General features: G+C 39.4%; 2 protein-coding genes across 2 annotated transcripts; one reads left to right on the top strand and one right to left on the bottom strand.

Annotated features, from left to right (window-relative positions):
• Window positions 1-1,048: 1,048 nt before the first annotated feature.
• LOC138198637 (MAU2 chromatid cohesion factor homolog) lies at window positions 1,049-9,981 on the bottom strand. The gene is made up of 18 exons (XM_069150155.1): window positions 9,735-9,981; window positions 9,326-9,409; window positions 9,025-9,120; window positions 8,641-8,735; window positions 7,629-7,656; window positions 7,290-7,445; window positions 6,991-7,137; window positions 6,378-6,468; window positions 6,147-6,250; window positions 5,871-5,948; window positions 5,152-5,217; window positions 4,967-5,050; window positions 4,475-4,524; window positions 4,284-4,361; window positions 4,090-4,201; window positions 3,247-3,337; window positions 2,921-3,048; window positions 1,049-2,777 (listed from the first exon to the last, which is right to left on the bottom strand). Exons 1-18 carry the CDS (start codon window positions 9,966-9,968, stop codon window positions 2,703-2,705), a joined length of 1,797 nt encoding a protein of 598 aa, XP_069006256.1. The 5' UTR covers window positions 9,969-9,981; the 3' UTR covers window positions 1,049-2,702.
• A 1,143-nt stretch (window positions 9,982-11,124) lies between these two features.
• Window positions 11,125-16,125, top strand: LOC138198633 (mitochondrial coenzyme A transporter SLC25A42-like). The gene is made up of 8 exons (XM_069150144.1): window positions 11,125-11,481; window positions 11,842-11,990; window positions 13,209-13,320; window positions 13,578-13,603; window positions 13,885-14,051; window positions 14,412-14,528; window positions 14,736-14,887; window positions 15,028-16,125. The coding sequence occupies exons 2-8, from the start codon at window positions 11,907-11,909 to the stop codon at window positions 15,351-15,353; spliced, it is 984 nt and encodes a 327-aa protein (XP_069006245.1). The 5' UTR covers window positions 11,125-11,481; window positions 11,842-11,906; the 3' UTR covers window positions 15,354-16,125.
• The last annotated feature ends 437 nt before the right edge of the window (window positions 16,126-16,562 follow it).

The raw sequence follows: 16,562 nt of genomic DNA, 5'->3' as shown, positions 1-16,562 counted from the left end.
AAGTTGGATGGTTCCTCTCCTCTTTAGCCTGTAGGATACAGAGTCCATGATTTCCAAAAATAATTTTTGATTCGTCATACCACAGGATAGTATTCCACTTCACTGTAGTCCATCTTAAAGATCGCCATCCAATATTGGTTTTCGGCCTTGTCCCCTGTGTAAAGAGATTTTTCTGGATTCTCTGAATGTTTTAATAATCATTTGTACAGTAGATGATGAAATCCCCAATTTCTTTGCAATTTTACGTTGAGGAACATTATTATTAATTGTTGCACTGTTTCCCACACAGTCTTTTACAGAGTGGTGAACCCTCCCCAGAGAGACTCTGCCTCTCGGGATGCTCTTTTTAGGCTCAATAATGTTAATGACTTGTTGCTAATTAATCTAATTAGTTGTAAGATGTTCCATGTAATAGGTTTTTTTCAAGCCTTAAATAACTTCTCTAGTCTTTTGTTGCCCCTGCACCAACTTTTTTGAAACACTTTCAAGCATCAAATTCAAAATGAGCATATATTTTTCATTAAACAAAAACATTTCTCCATTTCAGAAGTTTTTTTTTTTTTGGTGGTCTATTTTAAATAAAATATGGATTTACGTGATTTTTATTTACATTCTACACAGCGTCCAAACTTATTTGAAAAGAGTTTTAGAGTGACTTAGGTCATACGCCAGATCCTGCCCTGCAAACACATGACATCAGGGAGACGTCAGTTCAACATCTTTTCCAAACGTTGATATCACGTCCACTGAAAAGCCGGAATTAATTTTGACATCTTTCTTAGATGTCTTTTCAATGTTCGCAATGGACGTCACCTAGACATCAGTGTCGAACATTAAAGAGATGTCTTGTTTTAAAGGTATTTTAAAAGTTCACCATGTTTATGATGTGGGAGATCAGACCAAGTCAAACATTAGAAACTCTCTTTATGTAATTACAAATAAAGTGGTTACATTTTACAATCATATTGTACTGGTATCACGTAATTGCTTTGTGAACTACTGTGGAAAGTTATATGTCATATGATCAACTTCAGAACTGAAAACATCATACAGTCAAGCAAGACATTTTTTACTTAGACTTGAAAAAAAAACTAATACATTTTGTTGTAGAAATGTTGTCAATAATGTTCGTTTTCTGTTTCCAGTAAAAACAGAAATTCAAATTTATTACAGCAGAGCCCTAAAATAGGATTAGAGCACTATTGTTCTGCGGTCTTCATGTCCAGAGGGTGATGGTTGAATGAGTTGTCAGTTTGGCCTCCTCATATTTGTAGGCTCATATCGTAGAGTGCATGTCAAGTCATCATCATTAACTGAACAAATCTCCAATGTGCAAAGGCACTGGACCAGCTTGAAAATACAAAGCAAGAGGAAAATCAGCAAATTACAAAATTTCAATCATATTTTTATTGGAAAATTATTGAAAACAATGTAAGAATTAAAAACATAGGCATTGGATAGAATATGGCTAGTACTCAAGCTTAAACTGCGTCCTTACAGAGTGCTTTAAATACTGAGCATTGAGATACCTACATAGTATAGCTAAAATAATACATATCACACTTTACTAGATTGACTTTATAAAATGTCACTGTACAATAAAAGGTTCAACAAGTGGCAAATCTATACAAACATACTGTGGAGAAACCATTTAGTCGAACTATCAAGACAAATTAAAATATAACAAAATAAAATAAATTCTTTTTTTTTCGATATCTGAAGATTATTGAAAGCTCCAAAAGTCTAAGCATGTTTTGTAAAAAGTAAAACATCAAGAGGAATTCATATATTATGGAACTTCAAAAAACTCATCAGTTAAATGTGTGTTGTTAAAGGGTACGTGGCGACGCTCACAGCCACCAGATGATATAAACTCCAGAAGTACTGAAACATTGCTTGAGAACAGAGCCAAGGGAAGCACCTCCTGCACATCGTGGATCTGTCACTGAACAATGTACACTGCTAATATGTAAAATGAAGCTTTTCAAATTATTATTTTGTGAAAATAAATTACAGGAAGTCTCTATTTTTTTTCTACTATGGATTTTGTGCAAAAAAAAAAAAAAGAAAAAGAAAGAAAGAAAGAAAGAAAGAAAGAAAGAAAGAAAGAAAGAAGAAGAAGAAGAAGAAAAAAAAAAAAGATCTACAAAGAATTTATTGTTAGCAACCCAGGTCAGAAACTACTGTACAGGGAGTCAGTAACTTCCATGCATGAAAAAAAGACAGCATCCATACAAAAAAGGCAAGATGTAAAATATTTACCAACAGTTACAAAAATAGCAACATGAATAAATTAATTTCTTCTACATTTCTTTACTGCCCCATCTAACACCTTGGTTTTCCAACAAATGGAAAAGAATCCTGGCAAACGTAGAGAAGGGTTCTCTATATGTGGGGCAACGAAGCCCTTTTATACATTGCCACGTGTCCTTCACTCCTCTGATCACCAATCCGACCCTGCCTCTGTGCCCCGTAAGCATCCATGCCATTAAACGTAGTGAAACACGTATACAACAGCAGTTGTAATTGTTTAACAAGGTTTAAAAATGTAATTGCAGACAATCAGGAGGAAATCTTTAGAAGCTAGTAAGGTGAAAAATATTTTTCAAGCTACAGTGGTCTGGATAGCAGGTTGTTAGGCATCAATTTGCTGCTTGTGATAATTTACCAGCTACAGTCATATGCGGCAGGCAGGAGGTTCCTCATAACAGGCTTGCGAGGCTGGTGGTCGGGCCGTTCTGGGCTTGGATCTGGACCGGAGGAGGTCCATCAGTCCACTAAAAAAAAGACAAGAGACACACTGGAATCACAGCCTGTCAAAATGTATGTACAAAAAAATAGATGCACCTGAGAGACCAGGTGTATTTATGTAAATCCAATATGCCACTAGAGTGAATAATGGATTGTAATGACTACATACGCTGATGAGGTTATGCTCAGGGAGGCTGCAGGCAGCAATGTGGTCCTGCAGCAGCTGCTGGGAGAAGTTCTGGTGCATCTGGGCTGCTTCGTGGGCGTCCATGGTGTTCCCAAGGGCCTTGTTCAAGTCTGCAAACGCAACACGCGGTCAAAATCTTCCAACACATCTAACACCTGCTTGTATCTTTAACACATTAGGCTGAAATCAAAAATGTATGGCCATGTGGAGTCGACTGAAAAGCCTGTACTTTCATTCAAGTGTTTACAGGTAGATCTAAGAGGCCATAACTGGTGTTTTACTGAGATAATGAAAAGGTCACGATGTACCTTTCAACAGTGCAGAAGACCAGAGCTGAACAGACATGTCAGGAATCTTGCTGGCCAGCTGCATGGCAGGTACAACCATGTTGTTGCTTTCCTGAAGAGAAAAGAATAGATGCAGATCATCACAAACACAGTTCCTCCTTCATACACATGTAAAAAAAATAAAATAAATAAAAAATAAATAAATAAATAGTTTTCTGGAGAGCCCTACAGATATCAGCGTTAAAATGTTCATTCAGACTATTTAGCACTCTCCAATTAATTTGTGTACACAAATCAACTCTTCGACAAATTAGTTCCCACAAATTACATGAAAACCAAAGTTTAAAGATTGTTGTCGCTACAGCTGTCAGTTAGGGAAGAGCTAGCCTGCGACTGTGTTCGGTGCAGAGAGGCCCACAAATTACTGCATCATTTATGCGTTATTTTTAAAATATTCATAGAGTATCTCAGTCTTTCCCTGTTAGTCTTTTTGCTTTGCCTCAAACCCAACTAACGAGCTGCATTCCATACATTTCTTTATGAACCAACAGATGCCTCATTAAGCACATTGTAAAGGCCAGCATGGCAGGTCGAGCTCATTGATTATAAAAGGTGATAATATGGGCAGTTTTATAGATCAGGATACCTTGTCACTGTGCACTAATTACATATGGCACATCGAGTGGGTGAACAAGACTGAAATAAGTAAAACGTTTAGTGTTACTTTGCTTCAATTTAAAAAAAAAAATTATAAGACAAGCTGTTTCATTCTGGTAACCATGTTCTTCGTTCCTACTTATGGGCCCATTGCTTCAAGTGAAAATCAAGTCAACCTTTGTGTATTTTCCAAGGATTCAGTCTTACTCTGTGGTTGCCCAGTACGTAGAAGATGTGGCCCAGCAGAACCAGGGAGCATGCAGTCAGTCTGTTCAGATCCTCGGCGTTGGACATCTTCAGGGTTTCTCTTAAGAAACGTCTGCAACACAAAGAAATAATAGTATCAGCGCTGGGTGGATCTATGGGTGTGTTTTCATTTAATGATTTAAGACTCGCCATACTTTGCCTCGTTGTAGCGTCCTTGAAAGAAAGACAGGAGTCCCCTGATGTAGAAGGCGGCAGCGCGGAGGCAATGGGAGCTGAATCAAAAGCGAAGTCGAAGGCTTTAAATCTAATAATCTGAACTAAATTATTTGCTTTTTATTGTCTTGTAATGATATATACAATCTGTAAAACACCTTATGCCTCTTACCTTACTGGGAAGTTATGGTCTGGGTTTATTCTCTCTAGAAGGCTGTACAGCTGGAGAAGAAATCAAAAGGAGGCATGTTAAGAAGTGCAATAATGGCTTTTTTCATGTTTCTTACATTTAAAAAATAAAAGTGTGCTTTAATCCAAGTGACTTGGATCTCTTGGCTGAGTGGGACATTCTAAATTTGAAACAGCTTGTCAGTGCTCTCTGGTGGAGACACTATGTAATAGCAACACATCTTTTAGATACCAACAAACATTTGATATTTCTAGTTTTTTTTTGTTATTCTTTGGCTGATTTATAAGCCAGTACTAATATATCTGTGATAAACTATTTGTTGTGCTGATTCATTGGTCAGGCACTGAAATGAAGTAAACCACAAACGTGAAAAAAATAAACATTGACCACTTGTTTTAGAGGCGTTTTTTTTTTACATTTCACTAATGTAATAAAATAAAATTAAAAAAAATGACCCATTATTAATTGACTGACCTCCTGGTGTCGGTTTCCTTCCCTTATGTAGACACTGGCCAAGTTGGTTACGATGTATGTCCACAGTTCCTGGTGTGTGGTGAGCTGGAACACAAACAGTAATTTAGACATGAGGAGAGGAGAGGAGAGGAGAGGAGAGAAAAGGAGAGGAGAGAAAAGGAGAGGAGGTTTCACCACGTACTCACCCGCAAGGCTGTAGTAAACTGAGCTTCTGCATTATCCATACAGTTCACTGAGATACAGTACAGACCCTGTGATGTGAGGAGGACAGGAGAAAAGACATCTTTAACACTTGTGATTACAGAGGTCAATTTCTCAACATAATCAGATACAAGTAAAATATTCAGAAAATGTACTTTCTTCATGGTGACCACTGTTTATTTATGATGGTAGATTGCATTGGTAAGAAGTCTCTTGAGGTTCAGTATTTGATCTTTGTTTTACGTTATTATTTTAATCCCTTTTAATTCCGGTTAGTTTCAAATTTGGGTTTGCAGATTGTTTTACATTACTATTACTAATATATAACATTTTTAGTTTATGTTTTTCAATCATCATCATTCTTAATTCATTTAAATAAACATACAAAATACACTACTGATTATTATACAATGCTGAGTGTAAACGTTTACACTACTTTCTGACTTCTGCTATTTTTACTTGCTTCCTAGTCTTATTATCAGTTTGTCTACTAAAAAAATTAACAGAGAGAGATGTGTTAACTTTACAATGATAAATCCTTGAATATAAATATATTTCATAAATATAAATGTATCCCAAAACAAAAAATAGTAAGAATAACTCGTTCGTGACACTATCTTTTGAAACAATCTGGTTGGTTTATTTTTAGATGGTATTGGCACATTCAGATATGTCTGAGAGGTATTCGGTTCTAAATACTCACTAATAGTGTGTGAAGCTGAGCAGCGTGGTTGGTGAATAACCTGGGGGACTGTTGGCACAGCTGACACACCTGCGAGATCTGGACGGACAGAACAGGCGATTCATGTGTTCACTTTCACGAGCTCATTTAAACATGCAAATTCAATTGTGTGACATTTAACAAAACAGATTTTTTTCAGGAGTGCAGGACTAAGCTTGACTGCATCTTTTTCAAGATGACACAATTTAAAAAGACAGCAAAACTGCCGAAGTGTCTGTGGACACGGAAACAACGTACCTCTTGCAATGCGGTGGCCTTGTGGCCTGTGACGAGTCGGCACATGATGATGTGCTCCAGTAGAATGACTTGAAAGGTAGAGAGGATGGGGCTGCAGTCCAACACTGTAACATTCAAGTATTAAGTAAAAACGTGTACAAAAATAGGGGAGGCAAAATGTCTTCTTTTTGGAAGTTTGAAAAGAATAGTTCCAAATCATTTAGTCAGCCATGATTTCATACTTAAACTCACTTTTTAGTTTCTCTAGTTGCATAAGAGCTTTGTCTGTGTACTTCTGGGCTTTCTCCAGATAGCCTGCTTGCATGGAGTGCATGACTGTCACCTGGAGAATAACATAAAAAAAAAGTTAACAACAAATTCCATGAAGTGTTTCAGGGCTGTCAGTGATCCTTTGCAACACTGAAACTGTGACGAACTGAGGTTTTACTTCTACTCTTGCAATAACGTCATCACGTTGTGCCCTTTCTTCTGATATGGTTTAAGGCCACATTAGTGGAGAATAAGCACCAGCATAGTACACTGTTTATTTTGATTATTGGCACCTGTCATTATCAGTAATTTCTTTGTATTAGTCAGTAATAGGATTTATATATTTAAGTTGTTCTCTGCATCTTCTATCACAATTATTTGTACAACAATTAATCGTCAACTTAAAGTTCATGATCATAACAGCCTTCCTCCACCGGTGTGTGCTTTTAATGTTAAAAGTTTTGGGATTTTTGCAAGTTGGTATGACTACAACCCACTGCGAGGGAGTAATAGAGCTGTGACAGCCATGCTGCTATTTCAGAAGATTACAACTTTCAGGGGCTTTGAAGTGACACAGAAAGAAAGGCGGCATTACCAAATACACAAGGACACACATATGCTCCTTGGGCAGCCAGTGGAAGAGGTCAGCTGGGTTGCTGGGCAGAATCTCATCGTCGTGGAGTGTGGAGATGGTCTGGATACACTGCTGCAGCTGCTTCAGACACGGCTTCACGCTCTTTACCTGGGGAGACATGGATGCAGTGACCAATCCTATATTGCCTCCTGGTAGCTTTTGACACGCAGACATTTTTCCTAAATCACAAAAATCAATGTCTGAATGCATGAGGATCAACAATTTTCCTCATCCTAACCCTTCCCGATTGGATTTCCTACCTGCCCAGCATCCAGGTAGTGTGTGACCTGTAGTACTAGGAAGAAGACCCTCAGAGACTCCTTCTGGATGGGGTTTCCCTGCCAGTTTTCCACTATAGTTCCGCACAGTGTGAGAAGAGGATGCACCTCCCCGAGCTTCCTCTCCATTAGCAGCAACTAGAAGATTGGGAAACATTACCACAATCAAAATGTAACATAAAATGATTTTGCTTTGGGTTATTACTGTTGTGTATGTAGGTGATAGGTTATTGTTGTATATATGATTGAATCTAAGCTTTGTGACTGTTTACTACTATGATGTAACCGCGCAAACAAAGTGAAGTATACCATAGGACTCACCATTCCTTTACTGAGGAGAAACAATGCCCTAAAAAAAAAAAAGAAGGAAAAACACAGTCAGGTTTTTCCTGTTAGGTTCCTACACGGTAATATTTAAACACGCATCGAGGCCAATAGCATGGTGAGAGTACTTTGAACTGGACAGGTGCGTCTTTTACAAGAGAGTGAGAGGTGTTTTCAAATAGCAAGCTTTGCATGCCAATGACAATGTTTTTTCACCCCTGATGCAATGAGAATATAGATTCCCCCCCCCCCCCTTTTACTTCACAACGTATTACGAGATCTGTCCAAATACACAATTTACAGTGTAAGTAAACATATAGTTTATATACAGATTGGAAATAAAAATGTATAGGCCAGCAAACAGAAATTTAAGTAAGACTAATTTGATCAATGTAAATTATGTTTACAGTATTCATTAACACGTGTGCTTCTGTAAAGTAACATTGGAAATAAGAGGTTGGCAACAAAACAAGTCAAGAGTTTCAGAGTCTGCTTTCTATTATCTGGTTGGTGCAGCCTTTACAAACATTCAAACTGAAGTGGACTGGAGCAGGAGGATGTAATGGCCAGAATGAAACTCATAAATAACTCATACTTCAACTTGGTAGGGGTGTAACTATATGCGTATTGAACCATTAGGTATATTTGAGGTACAGTTACGTATGAGACTTCCTCGGTTTAGTACACTCTGTGAGCCAAAACCAAGGACCCCCGTTGATGTAGTCCAGTGAAAATTCAAATAAGGTGTATTCCAACAAGAGGACGGAAAGAATTATGTCATGCGATCGTGACATTTTGAAATAGTTTTACTTTTTGTAAATAAATGAAAAAAAGTTTGTTTTCTCTCTTCTCTATCAAAAACATTCTGATCCAGGAATTCTGTGTACCGTTACACCTTTACGACGTGGTTTATACATATTTTGATTTTGTGCACTGCAGATCGATAGAAATATTTGGTGATACTGAATGTGTGCGATGTGTGATCAGCAGAGGGCAGAGAGACATTTACCTGGTATATTCTGAGCCCACCACTCGGGCGTACTCAGCTCCAACACCCAGAAGGTCACATGCCGACACCAAGTCCTTCTCCAGTGTATGAAGTTGCTGAAAGAAACAATAAGAAAACTCCAGTTCTCAATTTGGGACTCTTTTTTTTTTTTTTTTTGCCTTTTAGACACAAACGCGATACGCTCCAGTAAAAAAAAAAATGTAATCCAAGTGAGCAAACAGCACTCAAGACTTTTCTATCAGCAGTTTTATTACAGCAATTGTAAATCTGTTCTCATTTCCACTCCAACACCGTTGGACCTACATTAACACTTAAAAGTGAGTGGAACAATGTCACACCTACAGGGTCACGTTCATACATTGAAACCGGTGCACTAATACATACCGCCAACTGGAACAACAACCTGCAGTGCCAGTATGGAGTTTGTTGTGAAATCTGGATGGCTTTGCGCAGAAGGGGCTTTGCGGAGTCCACCAAATTCTGAAAATGGATTAAAAAGAATAAATCGTTAATTCATTGGTAATAATGCACACTACAACGCACAACCATGAAATTCACAGATTGTAATGCATTGTGAATTTTACTTCGTGGTTAAAGAGAATTAAACGTATGCTTCAGGCTATTAATAAAACTACATGTATGTATATATATATATATATATATATATATATATAAAAATGCTTACCTGTTGGCAGAATAGTTCTGACAAAATGCTGGCCGCTTCAAATTTGACATCTTCAAATTGAGGAACTTGTTGCGATATATACCACTGCAAAAAAAAACAAAAGACACTAAATGTTAGCGGCGTCACGTTTGCTGTTATTTAGAAGCAGTAATAATCCCACACAGGAGCTAACTCGGCTAACGCCAGAGACAAATACGAAAGCCGCCGACTCGGGACGAATACTAAATAAACAACCGACCATTTTTAGACGCTGACCTATTATACATTTTCCGCTTTTATATGGTTTTAGCCTTCCTGTATGAACACTGATCTAAAGACTTCCGCCGATCGCTGTTTTCACTGGCTGCGGCCTACACCCGTCCCCTTCTCCGCAGCGTCCCCGCTCTTTCCTACATCGAGCGTCCCTCACCGCTTTCTCCAGGTGGCTGCGGGCCAGCTCGCTGTTCTTGGTGTGGTGGTAGAGGACCGAGCCCAGCTGAAGATGTGTCCGAGCCTCGATCCGCTGGGGGGGCTTAAACTGAAACACGGCCTGGAGACAGTGTACGCAAAGTCGTATTTTAGGCGGACTGGAGGTTCGGAAATGCTCCGCAAAGCCGAGCAGGGCGAGGTACCAGCGCTCCGGGGCCTCTACGTTTGACGCCATTTTCCCAGACAACAACAAGTTTTTCAGCGCTATGGTCAGACCAGCGGGTTGCCAGGTTTGATCATGTGGTACCCGCAACCTCATCACTCAAGAGCCTAATCTATCATTGCTATTTAGTTTTTCCTCTGTCTAGTAAACATTTAAGCATGTCAGACTAACAATCACAATTACGGCGGGTTAAACGGGAGTTTATACCAATTAAAATGTTTTTTTTGTTGTTTTTTTTTTTACATAAAACGTAGGCTATATTAGAAACAAATATATAACATAGCCTACAGACATTTAACTATGCAGCTACTTTATTATTATGTGAAACTTTATACTCTCAGTTCACCATACGCCAGATATGTTTCTTGAATGTACTGTCAGTTATTTAATGCCCTGATAAGGAATATTATTAAAATTAATTTAAGGCTAAACTGATTATGTGATGCAGGCTCAGTCAACAAAGATTTAACCAGTGACAGTGATTAAGATTATGTCTTAATCGTTTGATCCATTTATCAAGTAAAATGCAAGCCATCACAAATTAAATTGTGATGATTTTCAGTGGCAAAGTCCCGCTCCACTCGAAAGGGTATTATTTATTCTCGGTCCTACAGTTGAATGTTTGAGCTTCTCTGTACTGATGATGTATGTGCGGAGTCTAAACTAGAGAGAAGTTTTCACGTTCATCTACTGAGAGGGATGTTTATCTGTGCTCACTGAAAATCTGATTTAGTTGTTTCTTTAGTAGTTAGGTGGGCTTGCAAGTATGTGTTTTGACATCACAAATAGTTTGAAGCCAGTACTGGTCCAAGTCAAGTTACACAAGGAGGCCTACATGTAGAAACTTTGACTTTATAATTGAAAATTGACTTTATAGTGAGGTAAGTCTATTAGACATTTTGTGTCCAGCAGTTACATTTTATAAATTAAATATAGGCCTAATTGCATATTTATTTTGTGCAAAATCCATATTGAACTCAAATAAATGTTCGAAGGGTATCAATACATTACAAGGAAAAGGTAAACATATATTAAAAACAAAATATAATCCATATTGTAAAAAACCTGGCAACCCAATGCTGTACAAAATCTCGCGAGATCTTACCACAATAACGGGACTAGCTCTTGGGTATTGTAGTCCAAAATAGTGACATACGCTGTCCCAGTTTCTTAAAAAAGCCCAAATAATCTCGTGCGCAGAGGCACTGGAGCTGCTCCGGACAGAGTTTTCTCGCAGACGTCGTCGTCGTCTATAAAGGGACAACCCGCTCTGCTGCAGCTGTCTCTCACGATCACCTCCAGCAACGACAACAGCGTGAAAAGACGTGCACACACACACACACACACACACACATACACACACACACTTCTCGCCCGCGGCGTGTTTTGCAAGTTATAAGTGAGTGAGCGAGCAGCCAGCCAAACAGCAAACAAGAAATGTGTGCAAGGAGCTGCCACAGAGCAGACTGGTGACTGAGCACGTCGAAGATTTGTTGACACGGGGTCCTCTCAGACACAAGTCAAGGTAACAGATGGAGCATTTAATCATTACGCAACTTGAATTAACTGCTGTATAACGATTCCTGTTCATTCATTGTTTGTGTTGTGAGTCGCTGTTTATTTATTTGAGGTGTGGTCACTAAGTTACTGCATGACCCCATTAGCTTTTAGATCACAGACTTGTGTGCTGATGAGTGATATTAACTGTGAATTTGCCTCTGTGCTCTAAAATAACGCCGGATTGTTCCTCTGTAACGCGACACCACACCGCGTACACGCGTTGTGATTTTATATGAAGAGCCTCTGCGACACAAGGGCCTGTTGTTCCGTGTGTTATTCATGACTAGCCCCTGACATATTTTTCTTATATTTTTGCTCTCTGCAGTGTTTTCTCTCCCCTGAATGAGTGGCCGGGCGTCTGACAGCCTTGGTAACCCGTGAAGGGCACATATGGCCCGCGTGCACGACCACCAGAGCCGCCTGCCAGTGGCCCAGGCCACCGTGCTGACTCTGCCACCATCCAGCCAAGCCAAGGTGAGGACTTGTTTGTGTTTTTTTTTTTTTTTGCTTTACTTGTTCTGAGATGAGTCACTATTATAACTTGTTTGGACACGTCAGAGCAATTTGGATGTGAGCTAAAATTCAAATGGTTGACCTTATTTGCAGAAGAGGAAAATGGAAATGGGGGGGGGGTGCAAGATTGGATTGTAGATCAGAGGTTAATAAAACAGTGCCTGTCAACTATTTGTCAGTGTTACTCTTTAAGGTGGTGTGTATCATAATAGTATATTCGAAAAGAATATGAAGTCGATTTATAATAATAATTTCCATTATTCCATTTCCATTATTCCAAAGTGATTAGTGATTTTATTTAAGAGGACCACTTGAACAAACCATGCTGTGTGACTCTCGGGCTCAACCTATTTGGCTTGTTATTGTGCCATCCAGTACAGCTTTCCTGGTACTCGATATGCATTGAAGGACATGCCTCTGCTGTTACGTGGCTGTAAATAGCAGGGAGGTGCCAGCTAATCCAAAGCTGGCCTTAGTTCACCATGTAATGCAGTGGGTTGTGGTGAATAAGGAGATTTATGATGCATGTTTTGCACTGGTTTCACTTGATTTTAATGCATCATAATGTGTTTGGTTTATCTTCAGAGAACACCGACATCTAGGCCTATTTTAAGCCCTCAGGTCTGCCACCAAATGATGGTATTTCATGTTTTAATTGGTTTAAAATGATTGATTTAATGTGTGCTGCAATATTACAGTCATGACAATCATTGACCTAATTACAAGTTAATAGAATCCAATTCTTCCCCTTTCCGGTTCAAGTTGTGAAATATGTTTGTTTTTTTCATGCCAAATGCTCTTCTTATCAGTCAGCGGGATTGTTTATTGCGTGTGTGCCCAGAGGCGTGATTGCCCCTGTACGTGTGCGTGTGCACACACTCGCACAGCACAGAAGTTTGTGTTATCTCTTGTGATTCTGCCACAACAATTGCATCACTGTGTCCCGTGCAGGTTTTTTTTTTATTTATTTATTTTTTTGCCACAGTAACTTTTCTGAAGCATTTGTGCTGATAAGCATGTGACGTTTGTTGTACATGTTTGCGAGGATCAAACATCCACATGAACAGAGACATATGTTTAAACTTAACATTTTTCCCCACACTTCAAACAGTTGGCATTGTAAAGTTATGGCGATATCACACTGTTGTCAGTGTAAGATAACAACACGTCCTCTTCCAGGACTTGAGGCCCAGATGGACGGCTGTGGACTCCCTGCTGTGTGGGGCGTTCGCTGGTGCTGTGGCCAAGACCGTCATCGCACCTCTGGATCGGACCAAGATCATTTTCCAAGGCAAGAACAAAACTCCATTAAAATACGATCTAAATATAGACAGAAAACAGGCTACATATGTACAGTAAGTGACATAACTTCTGTGTATGTCTTTTACATTCCACAATGACTGCAACAACAGTTTTTCTGTTTGGACCCGAGTTTACACTGACTGTAACTGTTCTTAACTTATTGCTAATCCTCTTAGTAGATGTTTAGCCTACATGGGAGTATATTGTTTAACCCTGTTGTTTACTGTGTCTCTTTTTATTTCTCAGTGTCCTCAAAGAGATTCTCAGCTAAGGTGAGTTTAGCTCTCTGTGCTTTTAAGAAAATCAGGAACAGATATATTCAGATTTACACAGTTTGATATGGGACTGTAGTGATAAGCAGGACAATTTACAGTAGAAATACTAAACATCTGACAGTTACAGCTTCATTATTATAACATTACTTTTGTCTGCTAGCACACAAACAACATCCATTATTGTACAATTGATAATTTAGTGCCATTATGTTGAAAATGTTAAGATGATTAGATGTAGAAATCATGACGGCTCTCTTCCTTTGTTGCACTGCCCCCAGGAGGCCTTCAGGCTCCTCTACTGCACATACATGAAGGATGGGCTGCTCAGTCTGTGGAGGGGGAACTCTGCCACCATGGTGAGGGTCATGCCCTACGCTGCCATCCAGTTCTGCTCACACGAACAGTACAAAAGGCTGCTCGGGAGCCACTATGGATATCAGGGAAAGTAAGTAAAGTCTATATTTAGCAGCATGGTCAGTGATGGTTTATCGGTCGGTTGGTCAACCACTGAAAGGATGTGTGTTTGAAGCATCCGTGTTATAGAATTTGTAGTTTCTCTGCAGCAACATCCATATTTAAAGCATAGTTTCCTGTCATGGCTACAACTTTATGCTCTATCAGAATCAGATTTATTGGACATTTGTACATGTACAAGCATTCTTTCAAAGTTTTTACTACATGTATGACATGGTTCTGGACAGAAATGGATGTTAACTGCAACTCGACCGGTTGGTGGAGGCATACAGCAAGTGTATCTGTTATTCTTACTGTGATTTACTACAGATTATTCTTTTGTTTGTTTCAGAGCTCTACCTCCTTTCCCCCGTTTCCTGGCTGGGTCTCTGGCAGGCATGACTGCTACTATGCTAACCTACCCTTTGGACATGGTGCGAGCCAGGATGGCAGTCACAGCCAGAGAAATGTAAGCACAAATCCCAGAACGCCTACCAGTGAGCATCAACGGGTCCTTCTTTGCGTTGGTGTTAATTATTGTTTTGCCATTCATTTGAAATTGACAGTTGCAGTTCAAAGCAGTCAGTAAATGTCATGTGAAATCAGACACAATGGTGAATCGTTTGGTACAGTTTCATAAATGATGTCTTACCTACAGTGTGTTTTCTTCCAACAGGTACAGTAACATTATGCACGTCTTTGTGCGAATTTCCCAAGAGGAAGGTGTGAAGACGCTTTACAGAGGCTTCACCCCAACTATGCTGGGTGTCATCCCATATGCAGGGATCACATTCTTCACTTATGAGACGCTCAAAAAACTTCACGCAGGTACGATCATTGGTACTGTTTTTTTTTTTTTGTTTTTTTTTTTTGAATGTCTGCTTTTGAGGCAGCAAAGTAAAAAATTTTGATTCTTAGCTGATTAAAAACGCATCTTTTTTTTTCTTTTCTTGTATTTCTCACCGTAGAAAGGACAAAAAGACCTCAGCCTTACCCTTATGAGCGCTTGGCCTTCGGTGCCTGTGCAGGCCTGATCGGACAGTCGGCTTCGTACCCGCTGGACGTGGTACGCCGGCGCATGCAGACGGCCGGCGTCACCGGCTCGTCCTGCAGCACAATTCTGGGGACAATGCGCGAGATCATAACGCAGGAGGGAGTCATACGTGGACTGTACAAAGGCCTGAGCATGAACTGGCTTAAAGGGCCCATTGCAGTGGGAATCAGCTTCACCACGTTCGACGTCACGCACGGCCTTCTGTTCAAATTGCATCAGATGGGCTACTTTGTCCACTGAACGACGTGGGAGCGGCAGAAGGATTGAAAACAAAAACCACAGATGAGACGGGCATGAAGGAGGTGGTCGAGTTTGTCTCTGCCCTCTGCAGGGCCGTCCTGCTGCACACTCCTGTCCCCCTCAGACAGGATGTCAGAGGAGGCAACAGGAGGACTGTTGCGCACAAAGAGATCTAGTTTCAAACTTTGGTCAATGCACATTGAGCTTTCACGATCAGAGAAAATGAAAAGTGTTTTTAAATTGTAGCTCACACAATCAGGACTTTGTTGTGAAATCATGGTAACATCGGCATGGATAAAATAATTAACAGCAGATAATGGCAGGTGTTTTTGATGGATCGATATGGAGGACTTTCTGTTAATAAGATAATGCTTGCACTTTATTAGACCTGTAATATTCTTTCAATTTAACCTTGTATCACGTCCGTTTTCAATGAATTCTTTTAATTTGGAGAGAAATATCTTTTTTTTTTTAACGTTGATAACAGTTCTTTCTTTCTGATCATATTAAACAGCCTGATGATGCCAGGTATTATATGTAACCAAAGGGTGATTCTACAGCATTGTTTTAATTAGAAATTTTATGAAGGTGCCAATGTGGATTGTGTTTGCACCGATGGAGAGAATGATTGTAGGAGGGTGATCATGTCAGCAGGACTGCACAGTTTCACTGTCCATCCAGCACTGAGGTGTGGTAACGTTGGAGTACTTATAATGTCTAATCAGCAAATGTTAATCAACCATATGATCAATAAATCTATACATTTTACAGATTTTGCTTTATGTGCATATTATTGAGATTTCACCTTTTTCTACTGGCCTCACATGATATAGATTCTTCTTGCTGCTGTTTGTAAAGCATTGTTTACTCAAAAACAAATCTAAATATGCCAATGCACTTAACTCGGTAACAAGTTTCATGTGAAATACAGATAAATTAAACCTTTTCTGCTTCTGTACATGTCAAAGATCCGGTATATCGAAAGATGTAAGTTCACAGTTGTTTCAAACATAACTGACCTTGCAATAAAGTGTCTCTCCACAACACTGAGCAATGAGTCCTTTCGTCCACTTGAGGGGGCCATGTGATAAGAAGAGCTAATGGCATCATCAACGACATTAAAGAGCGGGAATTAACTTTGGACATGCATGGTTACAGTCGGCTTTTATAGGCTGCACAAAAATCTTTACTATTTAATGGTACAAGCAC

The sequence above is a fragment of the Embiotoca jacksoni genome, unplaced genomic scaffold, assembly GCF_022577435.1.
Source record: "Embiotoca jacksoni isolate LCO1_2020_lvr unplaced genomic scaffold, fEmbJac1.0.p SCAF_16, whole genome shotgun sequence".
Lineage (NCBI taxonomy): Eukaryota > Metazoa > Chordata > Actinopteri > Embiotocidae > Embiotoca > Embiotoca jacksoni.
This window is presented reverse-complemented; position numbering and strand designations above follow the sequence as displayed.